Source organism: Simochromis diagramma, unplaced genomic scaffold, assembly GCF_900408965.1.
Source record: "Simochromis diagramma unplaced genomic scaffold, fSimDia1.1 OVJJ01000228.1, whole genome shotgun sequence".
NCBI lineage: Eukaryota > Metazoa > Chordata > Actinopteri > Cichliformes > Cichlidae > Simochromis > Simochromis diagramma.
The window spans coordinates 134,220-151,674 of record NW_024386873.1 but is presented as its reverse complement, the minus strand read 5'-3'; the positions used below and the strand labels follow the sequence as shown (position 1 = coordinate 151,674).

The 17,455-nt window shown below is 49.3% G+C and overlaps 2 protein-coding genes across 4 annotated transcripts; one reads left to right on the top strand and one right to left on the bottom strand.

Moving 5' to 3' along the window:
* Positions 1–612: 612 nt before the first annotated feature.
* LOC120733497 (E3 ubiquitin-protein ligase TRIM7) lies at positions 613–10,375 on the top strand. Of its 2 annotated transcripts, none has more exons than XM_040031746.1 (13): positions 613–887; positions 3,942–4,059; positions 4,428–4,871; positions 5,124–5,228; positions 5,621–5,716; positions 5,832–6,065; positions 6,151–6,349; positions 6,432–6,521; positions 7,265–7,291; positions 7,542–7,568; positions 8,458–8,633; positions 8,713–8,868; positions 9,375–10,375. In XM_040031746.1, exons 2-13 carry the CDS (start codon positions 3,952–3,954, stop codon positions 9,582–9,584), a joined length of 1,872 nt encoding a protein of 623 aa, XP_039887680.1. In that variant the 5' UTR covers positions 613–887; positions 3,942–3,951; the 3' UTR covers positions 9,585–10,375. The 2 variants fall into 2 exon arrangements, with proteins under 2 accessions (XP_039887680.1, XP_039887681.1); XM_040031747.1 differs by lacking the exon at positions 613–887 and adding an exon at positions 895–992.
* Positions 10,376–11,777: 1,402 nt separating this feature from the next.
* ube2m (ubiquitin conjugating enzyme E2 M) lies at positions 11,778–17,287 on the bottom strand. Of its 2 annotated transcripts, none has more exons than XM_040031755.1 (6): positions 17,001–17,287; positions 15,151–15,245; positions 14,791–14,829; positions 12,852–12,955; positions 12,684–12,747; positions 11,778–12,569 (listed from the first exon to the last, which is right to left on the bottom strand). In XM_040031755.1, the coding sequence occupies exons 1-6, from the start codon at positions 17,113–17,115 to the stop codon at positions 12,429–12,431; spliced, it is 558 nt and encodes a 185-aa protein (XP_039887689.1). In that variant the 5' UTR covers positions 17,116–17,287; the 3' UTR covers positions 11,778–12,428. The 2 variants fall into 2 exon arrangements, with proteins under 2 accessions (XP_039887689.1, XP_039887690.1); XM_040031756.1 differs by lacking the exon at positions 17,001–17,287 and adding an exon at positions 15,866–16,966.
* Between the last annotated feature and the right edge of the window lie 168 nt (positions 17,288–17,455).

Below are 17,455 nucleotides of genomic sequence, written 5' to 3'. Positions count from 1 at the left end.
AGGTGACGTCTCCACTGATCGACTGGTTGGTTTGATTTGATTACATCAAGTGAATTTAGTGATTTTTGAGCTGTTTGGCATCATTGAGCTTCTGTACAGCAAACAGCTGTCTCATGATCAGTCAGCATTGAGGAAGTTGCAGAGGTGACCAATCAGATGACAGGAAGATAACAGTCAGACTGGATTTGCCAGCTCGCTCGCGCTGCTGCAGGAATGTCCTCGGTCCTGTCCGTCCGCCTCCTTCAGGCTGAAGCATGAAAAGCTCGCGTCCCTCCCAAAAACTCGTCAGCGCTCGCTTCCAACCGTCACGTTAACTTGGCCCTCGAGCCAGGCATCACCCAACCTGCTGCCATCACAGTTCCAGAGGTCAAAGGTCAAATTCTTGTTGAAAATAAAGTTTGAAAGATTTTTTCCTGTTTTATTTAAGCTTTGATTAAATGAATAAATAAATACAATAATGATGTTTTCATTTCATGTTTATTTTATAACATTTATTAAATAATACGATTGTTTACTAATATTTGTTTCATCAGCTATAATTTAGATACATTTTTGTTTCATTTCATTTAGTTTGGGTTTGTTTGAAGTCTGATGACATGATTGAAGTTATGAGAAGATCATTTTCATGTTTCTTTGTTTTTAAACTTTGGGACTGAAACATTTTTAAAAACCAATAAAAGGATTCGATCTGATCCTGTTTCCGATCGATCGGATGTTAAAATGTGTCTGAAAGTGGGAGGAGCAACGATCTCATCCCCCAGCTGCATAAACATCCACCCACCAAACTAACCTGACCGCTTTCTGCACCTGTTGGCCCCGCCCACATCACAGAGGAGCACTAACCAGAGTTTCAGGATCCAGAAACGCCTGACCTGACAGAGAGGAAGGTAAGAGCTTTTCCCTGTATCACGTAGAATGATCTGGACTCACAGACTGATCTTAAATCACAGGAACAAAAACGTGCGGGTTTGGCTGTGTCTCTGATTGGTCAGGTGAGCACACCTGTGCAGGTGTTCCTGTGAGTTTGGCCTCCTGAGTCCGAGCTGCAGGTGGAGCCTGCTGTAGGTTTGATTCCAGACGTCTAACCTGACGTGAGACCACAAAATCTTTACAACCAAAGTCTGAACCTGTTTGTAATCGTGTGGCGTCTGCGCACCTGTGGAGAGGCTCACACCTGAGCGCCAGCTTTTACTCTCAGTCTGGACTAAGACTGGGCTGCAGACACGCTGATGTCTGAAAGTTTGAAGTTTCTGGGTCATGGAGAGGATCTGATTGGCTGCTGTGACGAGGTGTTTCTCTGCTTCCTGTTCCACCTCGTCGCTCACTGGACACGAGCAGCTGTGGGAGGCAGACGTGAAGCTGTGGTGCTGCCGGATTAAATCCACACAGTTAGTCTCTGTGTGCCGGTGGAAGAGCGGCGCCTTTACACCGAAACCAACAGCTGCCGGTTTGTCCTGACTGAGTGGGACGCGTTGGTCCTAACCCACCGGTGGCGTGCAGACACCTGACGACGCCCCCCGCCCCAGTGGAGGCGGTGTCAGGCTGGGTGGCTGACCCGCACAGACGCCCCGAGGATGGACTCGGGTTCAGATTTGGCCCAAACCGAGCGAGCTTGTGCAGAGATGCTCTGACTGCTGTCTCAGGATTCAAAATTCAGATGATCTGCAGTTACATGAAGCATTTTTCACTCTGCTCGTTTTGACGCTTTGAAACAAACCGAACTGACGATCACATTTTTAGACGGTTTTCATTTCTCTGGCGTTCTGCGGGAATCTGTCCGGTTACATTCATTTAAAATGACTCTGACTTGTTTCCATGTGCTGATCTTATCTCAGCTCTGACTCACTGCGACGCAGAGCTGCTCGTGGTGAAACGCGTAACAGGTGTTGATGCGTCTGAATTCTTCGATGTGCGTGCAGCACTCGGTCGCGTCCACGCTCCCACATGTTTTTACTCAGCTCTCACTTCCTGTTCTGGAAATAATGGAGGAAATTACATGGTCTCGAGTGGTGGTGGTGGGGGGGGGGGGGGTTATTAAGTCGATTCGGCACAAACATGTAAACACAGAGCGTGGATCGTCCACAGACGCCGTTTCTGAGCTGCAGGTTTCATCACTCTGACCAACACTGACTGAACCAGCAGCAGAAGATCAAACTACGCTTCATGTTTGATAAACATCATCATCATCACTTCCCTCTGACTGTTGCGTCCTGCACAGCTCTCTCTCTCTGCACTCAGAGACCATCAAATCTGTTTTCTGCATTATTCTCTGCTGCTGTGTTCAGTGCTGTCGGCCTCTGACAGCAAAGCCTCATCTCTGCTGTTCACACTGAACAAATGTGAACTTCAACGATTGCTCAGCTGTGTCTGTGACTCTGCTTCACTTCAGCAGCATCAGCTCATCTTCACATGTTGATTCATGGTTTTATTTTAAATGGTAAATGGCCTGTGTTTGTATAGCACTTTACACCACATCCAGTCATCCACACATTCACACACAGGTGATGGAAAGCCACAGCCACCCTGGGGCGCACTGACAGAGGCGAGGCTGCACTGGTGCCACCGGGCCCTCTGACCACCACCAGTAGGCAACGGGTGAAGTGTCTTCGGGGCTCGAACCGGCAACCTTCCGAATACAAGGCGAACTCCCACCTCTTGAGCCACGATCGCCCCAGGTTTAAGGTTATCTGCTTTAAAAAGCCAGGCCAGGAAACTCTGCTTCATGTGTTTCTGCTTTAGCCTCAGTGACTTTGACACAAAGGCCTCTGCTGTGATGCTCACACCTCTGATCAAGTCTCACAGTGTCGGCTTGGTTTTATACACAGACACAAAATATGGAGATGAACTGAGAACTGATCAGAATTAGAATATTTCTGACTGACTGAGTGAAAACTGAATCGAATCAAAGTGAATCGATACCCAGCCCTGGCCTCGAGGGTCAGCTGTGGTAAACAGCCATGTGATTGGCTGGTGACCTGTGCAGGTGTGGCTAAGAACAGGTGGGCCGATTAAGTCCATCCTGGTGCTGCTTCCTCATCAGCGGTTTGTTTCTCTGAGGTGAGCAGGTGTGGGCTTTTCCAGCGCAGTGACGCTGAATAAACATGCTGCCGATCTCCTGTGACCAATCCAAACTCAGATGTCACGGAGGAAATGGGCCGAGGCGCAGCAGCCCACCCGACTCGCTCGGCTGCCTCTCCATCAGCATCCAGAGCGTCCAGGTCAGTGGGAGCTCACGCAGCGTGATGCTGCAGGGCGCCGAGGCCATGCCTCTCCTCGCAGACACGCCTCTGCTTCACTCTGAACTGCAGTTTCACGTGTCGGCTTAAAAACACAGTTTTAATCTTTTAAGGCCTGGAAGCTTCACCTGTGACCTCACGGGAACACAGGTCCCTTTAAACAGCTGGCCCCGCCCTCTCCACCTGTCCAGGCCTGAGCAGGTGTGCCATGTCTGTCCCCGGGCTCTGACTTATTGCTGGTATTTCTGGGTCAGAGTTCAGTGCGGTTTGGCGTGGGCATCCTGCAGGTCTGAACAGATAAACATCGCCTCCTCCTCCTCCTCCGCCCGCTCCACCATCGCTTCACCGCAACGCTGCTTCATGGCCACCAACCTGACACCGCTGGAAAGCCGGGTTATTGATATGCAGCAGCATCTGTGGGTGGATTTGATGATTGAAGCGCGTCGAACACCAGCAGCCTGACACCAGCTGCTCCGTGTCACAGCTGTGGGAGACGCCCACAGACTCGGGTCTGCTGCTGCGCCCACAGGTCTGGTTGGTGGCCATGAAGCATCGTCACGGTGAAGCGATGGTGAAGCAAACCCAGATGTTCTGACTGATAAACTTCAGTCAGAACATCTGGGTCGCTGGGCGGTGACGCTCTGAAAGGTTACAGATGTTAAAGCGCCTGATCCTAAACCCCGCCTCCTCTGTGTCCTCCTCCAGGAGCAGCACGATGGCGGAGTCGGCGGAGCTGTTCACAGAGCAGGAGCTCACCTGCTCCATCTGCCTCGACCTGTTCACCGACCCCGTCTCCACCCCCTGCGGACATAACTTCTGCCAGGTGAGTCCACCTGCAGGTGTGAGCACAGGGGGCGCTGTGCGTGGAAGCTGCTGCTGAAGGTTCACCCAGCTGTAATGATCAGGAAACGTAAACAAATCTGTGATCATTGACGTGTTTCTGCTGCTCGGCACGTCCTGAAATGCTTCATTTGTACAAGCTGCTCTCGATTCTGAGTGTTGTTGTTGTTACTATGACGACGATGGTGTTGATTAGCTGCTGTTTTTGGCAGGTCAGGTATTCGTCCTGCTTTACAGCCTTTTAAGAACTAACCAATCACAGGGTCTGCAGCAGTGTTAGTAATGCAAACAGAAAACTACCTGGGGCTGCGTTCAGGTGCAGTGGGTTACTGGTGCGTCCTGTGCCCGCAGGCGTGTATCGGTGGTTACTGGGCGTCCAGTGCCGTGTCCACCTGTCCACTGTGCAAACATCCGTTTGAAGGACGTCCTCAGCTCAGCATCAACAAAGTCTTCGCTCAGATCGCAGAAAAGTACAAACAGACTCACTATGCACCGTTACCGTCGCCCTTCGGTAATGGGGCGCCCGGTGCCGCGATGGCAGGCACCATGAACACCAACCCCTTCCTGACGCCTGAGCCATCAGTAGCTCAGGCGAACGGGGACGTAGTGTGGTGCGACGTTTGTACGGGAATCAAACAGCCCGCCGTCAGCTCCTGTCTCACCTGCACCGCCTCCTACTGCACTGAGCACGTGCAGCCACATCACACCACGCCATTCTACGCCAAACACCCCCTGATGGACCCCCAGGAGGCCCTGAGGGGCCGCACCTGCTCCGTCCACCGGCGCCTGATGGAGGTATTTATTTTTCTCTATGATTGCTTGATTTGATGTTTATGTAACATTTAAATATTTGAATGTTTTTTTTATTTTAAAATGGTCAGTTTCAGATGTTACAATATTTTTTTTATATTTTGCCACATTTTATATATTTTGAACAAATTCAAAAATAATTAGTTTTATTTTAATAACTGGTTTTATTTTATCATGTAAGTAAAACTTTTTCATATCAGTTCATGTTCTGCATTGATGAGCGGCTCACCTGTGCAGGTGTACTGCAGGACGTGTGAGAGCTGCATCTGTGCCATCTGCGTGCTGGAGGAACATCGGATGCATAAAACTGTCTCTGTGCAAACTGAGAGGCTCAGCAAGCAGGTACAAACATCCCAGATTATTCCCGGGAACGCCATTTATTAAAGTAATTTGATTCTGTTTTTTTTATTTCATCTCATTTTGGTTGACTGTTATGTTTGTTAATGCTGCTCATTACATTTCATTACAATTCGTCATTTAATTTATTATTACATTTATTATTTGTTGTAAATTTGTAAATTTTATTTGAAATTAATGAATTTTTGCAATTTTTAAGATTTTTTTTTGTTTGTTTGTTTCTTTTTGATGAAAAACAAAGATTTTAAAATGATGAAAAAACATTCTGGAATGAAAATAAATCCTTGGAGATGAATACAAAAAGTAAATTCATCGTTTGGTCCAAAGTGATTTTTGTTGTGGCTCTTTGACTCGACCGTGTCCGCCTGCCTCTTCAGAAACAGGTGTCCAGGACGGAGCAGGAGATCCTGAACCGGATCAAGGAGAAGGAGATCCGTGTGACGGAGCTGAAGAAGAAGCTGGACAGCCTGCAGGTGACTCACCTGTTTGCTCCTTATGTAAAAACCTGGCGGGGCGGGTGGAGCCTGTGGAAGACGATGGCGTTGTCGCTCTCTTCTCACCAAACATCTGAACCCGTCTGTGTTTCAGAGCTATGCTGACAGAGAGCGCGGCGAGGTTGAACACCTGCTGAACGACCTGTCCGGCTCGTTGGACCAGATCCGGTCTCATGCGGTGGGCGGGATCGTGACCCAGCTGGATGCTGTGATGACAAAGGGGGACGGGATGGTGAACCGCCTGGAGGAGGAGCTTAGCCAGCTGACAGAGAGGAGAGCCGCGCTGGAGGCGCAGGCTACCAGTCAAGATCACATCGCCTTCCTGAAGGTGAGGACGCCGCAGCCACCGATCCCAGAATCACAACAGAGGCCTGCTTCATCACCCCTCTTCATCACCCCTCTTCCTCCCTCAGACATACGAGGCGACCACGGCTCCTCTGGCCGAGGATCTGCAGGCCCAGGCGGATGACGACTCGCAGCTGGTGCTCCACTTCCATCTGGGCGAGGTGAAGCTCGCTTTGTCCGAGGTCAAGGAAAAGATGGAGGAGATCCGGACCGGGGAGATCCGCTCGCGAGGACTGCGAGGACCCCGAGGATCCCGAGCAGACTCCTGTGAGTTCCAGATGTTACAGCACAGTCTGCAGATGTTGGGTTCCAGATGTTTCCTCTGAGTCGTTTCTTTCACCTGTTTCAGTTTCAGCCGGTGACATGATGGCGGCCGAGAGCATGCTCAGTCTGAGAGCCAGCACGGCCAGTCTCAGGAAGAGCCAGTGGTCCCTGAAAGGTGAGAGGTCAGAGGTCACTTCCTGTATCTACCTGCAGGTGTGCCACAATCCGATCATTCCAAGCTCCTCTGTGGAGCCCTGCAATAAAGAGTGACTCTATTCTACTCTATTCTCCTTACTGAGGGAAGAATTTATCCAGTCAGAATAAGCCAGAGAAGCGAGCTCCGTCAGCAGCAGTTACGGCCACGGTGTAGGATGGAGCGCTGTTGCAGACACTCAAGACACCACCCACTAAAACACACGCTGATTATAAATGTACATTATCATCACCTCACTGCACTCTGTGTACATATGAAAAAGGAAACTATGGAGCGGTTCTTATATAGCCCTGGTCTACTCTGAGCACTCAGCGCTTCCCGTCCTCACACGTGCACACATGTCCTCACACGTGCACACATGTGGACATGAGTCCGCACATGGACACTCTGATGGGGTCAGTATCATGCCCAGTGATATTTAGCACGATTGAACCACAAACCTTCAGATCAGCAGATGTGCATGTGCAGTATTTTGGCTCTTTTCGTACTTCACTTTTCTTCCTGTGCCCTGTGAATGTCCACAGTGTCTCTGTCTCTGCTGTGGGAACCACTTGTTTAGTGATAACATGTTGCTTACCTCGACAGGTTGACTTGTTTAGGGAAGTGATGCTCATCCCACAATTTCTTATGTTGAGGAAATGAGTTACAAGTTGTGGGGCTTTTATTGTGAAAGAATAACTGAGTGTTTTCCTGTCTACTTTCAGACCTAAAGAAGAGCAAGCAGGTGTCAGGTACGTACCTGTGTGAGTGTGCAGCAGACATGGATGCTCACCGTCAGCCTTTCAGACACCGATAACGAAATTATGAATCAAATCAAAGATGACAGATTTTTTTAAATGCTGGTCGTTTTTAAACGACACAAAGATGAAGTGAAAGGATAAAAACACTGAGTTGTTAGAGAAGCTGTAGCGGTGGGAGGTTTGTGAAGAGATGAGAGCTTGTTTCAGATTGCTGATGAAATGTGTTCGTTTGTTGTTGCAGGATACAAGAAGGCCCGACTCTACATGGGTGAGGTTTTCAGCGTTTTGGTTTCTGGGTGATTCGGCTGATGCAGGTCGGGTTTGGGTATAACTGCATTCACACAGACAGACAGCTGCCAGCTAATGCTGGGCAACATCCAAGTAAAACACTCTGGCTCCGCCCCCCATCCCCCCGCTCTCTTACCACAGTAACCTCACAGCAGCCACGTTACTGGTCACATGATCTCATTAAACAGCCCAAACACGGTCCAGAGGTCCAGCTCAGGTGAAGCTAGCCACCTGTGTCATCATCCACCTTTCAGTCACAGAGGCCACACCCCCTAATAAAGCACATTTTAAATGATACACAAACAGTTTCAGGCTGTAAACGTTTGTTTCTGCTGTAAGTTTGAACATGGGGGCTGACTCACTGCTGCCTCTACTGGAGGAACTGCAGGTTTAGCCTCATGGTGAGGTCTTCACATTATATATTTCTAAGCAAAGATACGTAATAGTGCTTCACTGGATTCAGCGTTGTTACATATATTTGATTTCTGGACTGTAGAGGAGCTTTGCATGATTCACAGTTCAAAATAATCCTCCTGTATCAGATACTGGGCCTCAGCGCAGGTCCTCTCTTCATCCTCTGAACGTTGTGATTGGCTGCCCTTCATAATCGTCAGATAGGTGCAGCTCATGTGGTAGAATCGACCGTGAAGGGGATGTGCCCTCTCTACCTTCAGATTCACAGGGTTACTGAAGCTGACTCTGAGATCACTGATATGAAACGCCAAGGCTCAAACAGGGGAAGTCCACCTTTACTCATCCTGTGGTGAGGTGTCGGGATCGTCCTGGATCGAGTTCTTCAGCCATTGTGATGACTATTTCAGCCTCCAGGGGACCTTGCTGTTATGTTTACCTGTGCTTGTTGCTTCCAGAGGACGTGACGCTGAACCCGGTGACGGCGTATCCCTTCCTGATCCTGTCCGAGGACCGTAAGCAGGTGAAGAGAGGAGAGAAGCTGCAGTTCTACAGAAACAGCCCGCACAGGTTCGACGTCTGGTCCTGCGTCCTCGCCAAGGAGGGATTCAGCTCCGGGCGCCACTACTGGGAGGTCAGGACCCAACCAGCCTTGGGACTGGGTTCAGTAACGGCTAGCAGGATCCAAGTCTGATCTCAGGTGTGTTTTTTAGGTGTGCGTCGGGGAGAATAAGGACTGGAAGCTGGGCGTGGTCAGCGAGTCGGCTCAGAGGAAGGGTCTGTTCGATATGTGCCCGTCTCACGGATACTACGCCATCTGGTGGAGCAGCAGCCAGCTGAGGGCGCTCACCACGCCGCCGCTCACCAAGGTCCAGTCCACGTTTCACATGCTCTTACGTACGGAAGGCCACTGGTGCCGCAAGAAAGCAGCCACTCAGACTTAAACATTATTTTGGTCAGCGTGACTTTAACATAGAAAATCTCTAAATTTAAAAAGTAAAAAGTACCCAAAATCCATCATTTACACATTTAATAACTTTAAAATCTGATGAAATTAATTCTATTGTGTGTTAATGACAAAATTTTAAGGCAAGAAGGATGCAAACAGGCCCATCCTGTAAAGCTCAATAAAAAAATACAAATTAAAATTCACACCAAAAAGTCGGCGTGTTTAAAAACTTAAATCTGTGATTCTTCATTTTCAATCCGTCATTTATGCTTTTAATGCAACAGTTAAACTTTGAGTCCTTTCATGAATACAAAAACGCCACAGGTCTTTTTGGCACCAGTGGGCTTCCACACCTTGAGGCTTCTTGACAGTTTGCAACTTCTGTCGACTCGTCTTAATCGCATTCTGTTTGCGTCTCACCTGCAGGTCAAAGGTCACCACCCCAAGCTGCGACAGGTGGGCGTGTTCCTGGACATGGAGGAGGGTCAGGTGTCCCTTTACAACGTCAAGTCGGGCTCAGAGATCTACAGCTTCCACACATCCACTGAGTTCACCGAGAGGATGTTTCCTCTGCTGGGGACCGGAGACAAAGAAGTCCCCCTGATCCTCCTCACCACGCTGCAGCACCCGGCCTGAGGGACTGGGACCAGAACCGGGACCAACCGGAGGGTCAATGCTGAGCGAACTAAGAGCAGAGGAACTGCAGGTGGAGTCGAATCGTCCTCACGTTGATCTCCAGACTCTGCAGTGAGACTTGAAACAACAAAGGATGTTTGTCTCGTTTTGTCCCCGTTAGATCCTGACAGGCGATGATTTTGTAATATTGATCACTGAAGAACGATGTGCTCTTACAGCCAGAGCTGCTTCTTAAATTTGTAAATATGGTCATAAAAATACATCAAATGAATCGAGGGAACCAACTTTTTTTTTTAACAATTAAAATGATAAAGAATGAAAGTTTTCACTTTGTAACCAGTTTGTTTTTGTAATGCTGTGAAACTAAAAGATTAGTAACACTAAACCTTTACTGAGATTTTGTGAAACACTAAACATACAATTATTAAACTCAAAGCAAATATTTGATGTCATGAATACGTCACGTTTAATGTAACAGCTTATAGAACAATAGTTAAATTCTGTTTTCATATTTTTTCTAAATGTGTTGCCCTTTTTTGGCAACCTTGTTTTCGGGGGGCGGGCGCAGCAGCTTCTAGTGGACGTCAGAGGAACTGCAGCCATGGTGATAGTTAATAACTGACAGTTAAAATATTTTATGAAAAACAAACGTTTCAGCGTGACCTCTGATTTCTGCCAGACGTCCGTGTACTGTAAAGCTTGTTTTTCCAGTAGATTCTGAGAAGTGTCGAATAATGTTGGAAATAAAAGTGAACTTGTTAAATAAAGAAAAGAAGAATTGAGGTTGTTGACCTGGGGTTTTTTTTATTTTATTTTTTTTATTCATGTTGCTGAAACACAAACTTACTGTGATCAAAGGTCAAGGTTCAGATCTGGGATCACACCACAATCGCAAAATCCCTCCATGCGTCCAGACCCGACCCTCACATCGCAGCTCGGATCAGAAACTCTTCGTTTCATTTCTTCATTTTCACCTTCTGATTGGTTTTACTTCCTGCTGCTGACCGCCATTGCTCCAGCTTGTTTCTCTGATGTGGGACGAGCTCAGGACCAGTCACATGCTTTTAAACAATGTATTCCTGACACTCGTTATTAGATTAAAAGAACCAGGTAACGCACGCTCGCTGCACGAGTCCATGGTTGTCATCGGTGACAGAAATTATGTCCCTGTTTAAACCTTTCACATGTCAAATGTCTGCTGCGTGCTCCGACCTGCCAGGCAGTCCGACAACTTCCTAAAAGCAGGTTATTAGCTCAGTGCCCCCTACTGTCCCACCCATGTTACTACAGCTCCAGCTCCTGGTTGTAACGAGCTCACTGAAACTGAGCGTGGTACTTAAACGGGACGCCAGGGCCGCTGTCTCTCCACGGTCAGCTGATTACCGTAGGGCAAGGTCTCAGGGTGCTGAGGCGTCTGCTCAGGTATTAACATCAGCACAGAAAATATGCACCACGAGCTTCATGCTTCATGTTATCCTTACACCACCGAGCACCGATGCGTAGAGCCCACCGCAGAGCTCGCCGCAGAGCCTTACCCGACCATCTTTAAGCTCCTCCCCCCACACTGGTGACATCATCTGTGGCGATCGAGGACGGAAGTGACGTCAGCACAGCTCTAATCATTCAACTTCATATTTTATTTAACATAAATCATACTGCAGTCAGTGTGAACAGCCGGGGTTTCAATATACACAATAGACTCGTAACATTTTAAGCCCCTCCCCCTTAACCCCACCCACAACCCCCCCAAATGAAAATCGACCCCCCCTCCCCCTGTAACCCTGCCCCCAGACCTACAAGCCTTTAAACATAACCCTCCCACCCTATAACAGCCCCACCCATCTCACACAGCTCCGCCCACCAACCCTGTCTTCATGTTTCCATCTAGCAGCGAACTCCAAACTTCTCCATCCGCCACACCTGGAGAGCGTCATGTGACCACCTTAAGCACAATGGCACTAACAAGCCCTTCACATAAAATCAAGCTCCACCTCCACACCACCTGCGGAGTAACAAGCCCCTCCCTCCAGTGTAGGCACACACAAAAATCAAAAACATGTAGCATCTCCTAGCATTGCTAACAGACTCCGCCCACTGCCACAAGCCACTCCCCCTTTGCTGGAGAAGAAAAAAATAAAAAATGGAGCATGTGCTTAAGGCCCCTCTCCTACAAGCCCCTCCCCTTGTGCTGACATTATCATTACACCTGCAGGTGCAGCAGATGGCTTTAAGGCTCCGCCTACAGGTGGTCACAAGTGCCGCCCACAAGTGTCCATACAACACTGAAGCTGCTAGGGTTTGGAGTTTGCTGCTAGTGGACTTGCATGTAACCAACAAGGGGGCGGGTCCATTCTAACCGCCCGTCTGATGTCAGGCTCCCTCGCCAAAAACTCGAAAACTAACAAAAAGAAAAAAACAAAATCACATGAGTATCATCATCACCAGCATCATGGCCATCACTGACCACCCTGCCCTCCCCCTCCCCCGTCCATCATCATCATCATCATCATCGGCGGCCGTCTGCTGGCAGCCATCTTTTTGAGTCCATTCAGGTGTGTGTTGTGTGTCGGCGTCCCGCGGCGGCATGTCGACGGTTCAATGCTGCGTCTCAGAAGTTAAACAGAGAGAAACGGGAGGGGAGGGAGGAGGGCAGAGGGGGAGGATGAGGTTCTTCTTCTTTTGTTTTGAAACAGAAAAGCGTCTTCTGGTGTGCTGCTTCCTGTCGCCGCAGCTCCTGCTTCAGCCAACGAGCAGGACCGGGGAGGAGGGGGAGGAGAAGTAGTGAAGGTGGTGGGAGGGGGGAGGTGGGATGGGAGGGAGCTCAGAGGATGATGGGACACTAAGTTATTTAAGACATCTCTCAAAGTAGGTGGCGCCCACGTAGCCGCCCCTCAGGGAGCGATGGACATTCTGCTCGAAGAGCCGCCGGTTCGTCTGCAGGACCTCCGCCGCCTCCTTGTTCAGCGGATCCTCTGGGTTTGGCTCCTGCGGGGGGAGACGGGAAGCAAAAGGCGACAACAGTCGTTAAATGTCTCGTTACAAAACGTTCACCAGCTGAGGGCAGCACTGAGCCACGGAAGAGAAAACATGCGCACTCACTAGAAATAGATACTGTAGGCCGTAGATGATGGAGTTTATTGTCAGCACGGGCTTCCAGTCCTCTCTGTGGAGAAGAAGGAACAGGTGAGCAGCAGAAGACCTCACCTGGAAACGCTCACCTGTCTGACCTCAGTGTGACCTCAAGTTTGATTTTAAGAACGCACACACCTTAGGATGTTTAGGCAGACGTTGCCCTCCAGGTCGATGTTGGGGTGATACACCATCGTCTCACACTTTACCTTTGGGGGGTCGTGGGGGTAACCCTGTCCTACCTGAAACACACACACACATTGTCAGATCACCTGCTTCTTAACGAGCCCCCGGTGATGACCCTCGAAATGTCGCCGGACCCTCTGAGCTGAGATTAGATTAGGAGCCTCTACAGGTGAGGTCAGAAGTCTCCGCCAATCACAGGCGTGGATGTCAGGATGGAACGACTGTACAGCAAACATCAAAGGAGTTGGAAGAACAGGTCTGTGAAGACGTTTCATCCCAGAAGCTTCTCTGTCACAGACTTTAGTGGGAGTGGCCCTAAGAGTATTCATCATGTGACTCATCACAGCCAAGGTGTGAAAAAGGCGTGGGTGATTATCAGCAGATGTCTTGGAACCATTGTGAGACTTTGCCCCACCCCATCATGTGACCCACTGAGGTCACCTGACGCAGGTTGTGAGTGGGCGTTAGGGGTCTGGGAAGGATCTCAGACCAGTGTAGGTGGCGAATGTGAACACTGACATCCTGGATAGAGTGACCTTTGACCTTTAGATGCAGATGAGTGTTTTGCTTTTAGAGCTGAAGAAGCTTGTTGGATGAGACGAAACGTCTTCAACAACCAAACACGTCTGCTGGCTTTCTTCCCGAGCTCCTCGGACTTCCCTGAGCTGAATGATGTACAGCAAACTCCTTCAATGACTCTAAAGAACAAGTTTGCATTTGCTTTTCTCTGATCCACACAGGCCCAGATACACAGACATCTTTTATTAAGCGAGTTTTATTTTGACACGGTCAGGTTATTCAGATGTGTCACCACTTTGGCCTGGAAGAAGGCCCAAACTGTCCCCTTCAGATGACACCACATTGGTTGGGATGTTCAGGAACCACCGAGACTCAAGCCTGCCATGACCCACAGCGAAGCCAGTTTCACATCGCCACAGACCGAGAGGGTCCCAACCAAGAAAGAAGCACCTGCTCCAAAATCAAAACCTTTAAAAACGTGTACCTGCCCACATGGATGAACCAAATGCCTCCAGGAGAAGAGTCTGATGGTCAGAGACAAAGACTGAGCTGTGTGGCCAAAGGTTAGTGGTGGTGTGTTCATTTATTGGCCCTGTGTGGAGCAGGGAAACGCCAACACTAATTCAAACCTGTTTTTTTAGAGTTTGCTGTACAGTCACTTCAGCCTGGAACAAGAACATCCAGGCCCATGACGACTGACCACAGCTACCAGTCGCCAATGGTGACGGTCCACCCCGATCCTGAAATATAAAAACTATCATTTAAACGCATTAAAATGAGCCACGCGCTTATCAAAACGTCTCTTTGCCTTCCTGTAAATCATCAGCGACGAGCCTCCTCTCCTGACCCCCACCGGCGTTCGTACCGGCCTGCAGCCGCCACCGCAGGAAGTCTGCAGGCGGGCCAGCAGGAAGACCAGGTGGACTCGGGAGACCTGTAGGACCGTGGAACGTCACAAGTCTGTCAGCGATTATGATGAATCCACCTGCTAGTCCTTTACGGGCTCACCTGCAGAAACCTCAGGACTTCTTACAGCTCAACCATGAGGACATCTAAACACTGCGTGAAAGGCAGCACCTGATTTATAACACCAGAGAAAATGAGAGCCTCGTGGAGAAAACGGAAGAAAAAAGTGATTTTATCATTGCTGCAAGCCAAATTCATAAATAAAGTGATAATTAACTAATGGAGCTACATTAGTGAGCCTCTTATTGATGTTCTCAGGGCGCTGTGGGCCGGACTTTACACAGGTGAGACCTGTTGTTAGACCAGTGGAGGCTGCTGAGGGTCAGACTGTTTCAGGATTATTTCAGCATGAAGAGCCGAGGGTGGAGCCGAGGGTGGAGCAGAGAGAGAGATGGCTGTTTCTCACCTTAAAGCTGAAGACAAACTTTCCTCCTTTGTAAAAACCCTGAGAGACAAAAAGACAAACAGAGGCAGACTCGTTAGCTCAGCATCATCTTCATCTCCCGATTCAGCCCCTCATCCTCACTCTGTACATCCTGAGGTTTCATACACCTGTGTGCCACATGAGTGGGAACAATCGGCTCTGGTGTAGCAGTGTCTGAAACTGGTCCTGCGCTCACAGGTGGAGGTGTTTCACTGCTTTTACAGACAGCACTGCTCGTGTTACTGATGCACACCTGCAGCTCTCACAGGTGTTTGTCCTCAAAGTCAGAGAGGAATAAAGTTTTTATGCAATCACGTCTCTGAATGAAACGCACACACGCACCTCGTCCGGTGAAATGATGAGTCTGAAGTTGAGGAGGTCGTCATCATCGGGGAAGTTGATCTCACACGTCTTTGGTAAGTTCAACTCATTGATGTCTAAAAAACAAACACAGGCAGGTGTTACTGATTCTGATTCGTCCTCGGGAATCAAAGACGTCCTTCATCTCTTCTTCTTTCACCTTTCAGAGGCTCATGAAAACATCTGGAGCTCTAAATACCTTGTTTGTATGCTAGGACCTGTGAAAAGCAGTGCTGACACGAAGGTCTCTGAACTGTCCCAAAAGACTTAAAAATCCAGAACAACATCTGGAACACTTTCAGCTAGAACTGGAACCTTCTCCAAGACCTCCTTCAGCATTTCTCAATCTCACCTTGGTATTTAAGGACTTCTAAAACCTTTGGACCTCTTTAAATATTCTTAAAAATCTCCACATATTGTGTTCTTTAGGACTTCAAAAATGTTATGTCATCATCTCCAAAATCTTAATAACCTCCAGAGAAGAACACAAACCTCCTTAATCAACTTAGATGAGCATCAATGAGAAATAACGGCCTAGACCCACGAGGTAAAGAAATAAAAGGACCATTATGAAACAAATCTAATCAACTTTTATGTGTCAAAACGTTTTTGCCAAAATGTGGAAGAACAACTTCCAAATGTAAAAAACCCTGATCTTCTCGCAGGTTTAGGGGGTGACTCTGAAACCACTGGATACCTTCTTGTTGTTTAAGGCACCAAAACATCTGGACCATCTTCAGAACTGCTTTGATCCCGTGTGGTGGGTCAGAGCGGGCCCAGGTGGTCACTCGGGTCTGCTAAACACTGGTTGGAACCCAGACCCACGGGCCTACAGATCCCCTGAGGACCCCAAACCTCTGCAACCCCATGAATCGCTGAGATTCAAATTGTCATTCATCAGGTGGGTGGAGGCAAGAAGAAGTAGGTGGTTGGTGTCAGGAACACGTGCTTTTCTTGGACACTTGCTGGGGCATCACTGCCCAGCCTTTTGGCCTGTGTCACTCCTGCTCGGGTTATGCTCCAGATAAGAGACCAAAAGGTATGAAACCACCGACAACCAGCCAATCAGATCCATGGAAACCACAGAGCCCATTTCAGCAGATCACTTAGAAGCTGAGAAGGGTTTCAGACCTGTCCAGGTCAGATGCTGCAAAGTAGACAGATAGAGCTGATAATTCAGACAGATCCTGATAAGGTGAGCTGGACTCTGAGAATAGGGACCTGAGGCTGTTCTCCTATTGGTCACCCACACCAGGTGACTCACAAGGCGTCTGACAGGCAGGCAGGACCCTCAGAGTCTACTGTGATCCACCACACAGGTTCAGCCTGGTTCTAACCCTGCAGTCTAAGCCGGGCTCTGATCTGCGTTCACCTGTCGCCCTGCAGCCCCTCGGGTCGACCTGCACCTGAGGAGGATAGAGGGTCAGGAAGGTGGGCGCTGTGCTCAGGTGTTCCAGTGAGTCCCTGTGTTCCTAACTCACCTGGTGTTAGGTAGAAGTGGACCCCACGGAACTGACACAGCAGTTAGAGGCTAGCTGCCGTTAGCCGTCAGTGTTTACGGCTGTCCGGCGTTAGCTGTTAGCAGCTGTGTTCCGGGTTAGTGTTGATAGCTGCTAGCTGCTGCTAACTGCGTGCTAACACCTTTAGCCTGCGTTTTGTTTTCATGTAGCACAGCCGGGCTAGCAGCCGTAGCTAACACCAGCTTCAGCCGCAGTTAGTCGGCCAGCCGTTAGCCCGAGTGAGCTACAGCAACACCGGGTCTGGGTTTGAGAGCCCTGGGTCCCGTGGGTTCGGTGTCGGCCGGTGGGTAACTCTCGGCTAACAGAGCCTACCTTTCTGTATTCGGAGCTGGGCCGCGCTGGCTTTCTTGCCCCCGGCTCCGGTTCTGTTTCCTCCAGCAGATTCCTCGTCTTTCTTCTGCTGCTTCAGGGAAAAGAGCTTAATCATCTTCAGTTATTTGACACACGAGGCGTCTCTTCTGTGAGCCGTCAGCGGGTCTGAGAGGGTCTGAGAGCGGGGTGGTTTCCCAACAGCACCGTGATGTGAATGGAGCCGGTGCGTCTGATCACGGAGGCAGGAGGAGCTAGCAGCGGAGCTAGCAGCGAGCTGGCTAGCGGGAGGGAGGGGAGGAGAGGAGAGGGGTTGAGCGCGCGCGCGCGTGTGTGTGTTGGTCTGAAAAGCATGAAAGTCCACTGGTGCCAGAAGAAAACAATCGCGAGATGGTCTGGGGGCTGCTGGAAAGAGTGAGGGGGCCACAGGCAGGTAAACCCAGCTTTAAAAACTCTGG

What these genes read in the sequence shown, in the direction of transcription:
- LOC120733497 (XM_040031746.1), top strand. Translation starts at nt 3,952, where the DNA reads ATGGCGGAGTCGGCGGAGCTGTTCACAGAGCAGGAGCTCACCTGCTCC. An exon ending in GAGCCAGTGGTCCCTGAAAG is followed by an intron (nt 6,522 to 7,264) that starts GTGAGAGGTCAG and finishes GTCTACTTTCAG; the next exon opens with ACCTAAAGAAGAGCAAGCAG. An exon ending in CCACGCCGCCGCTCACCAAG is followed by an intron (nt 8,869 to 9,374) that starts GTCCAGTCCACG and finishes TCTCACCTGCAG; the next exon opens with GTCAAAGGTCACCACCCCAA.
- ube2m (XM_040031755.1), bottom strand. Translation starts at nt 17,115, where the DNA reads ATGATTAAGCTCTTTTCCCTGAAGCAGCAGAAGAAAGACGAGGAATCT. An exon ending in CCAGCTCCGAATACAGAAAG is followed by an intron (nt 15,246 to 17,000) that starts GTAGGCTCTGTT and finishes TTTGTTTTTTAG; the next exon opens with ACATCAATGAGTTGAACTTA. An exon ending in GCCTACAGTATCTATTTCTA is followed by an intron (nt 12,570 to 12,683) that starts GTGAGTGCGCAT and finishes CTCCCCCCGCAG; the next exon opens with GAGCCAAACCCAGAGGATCC.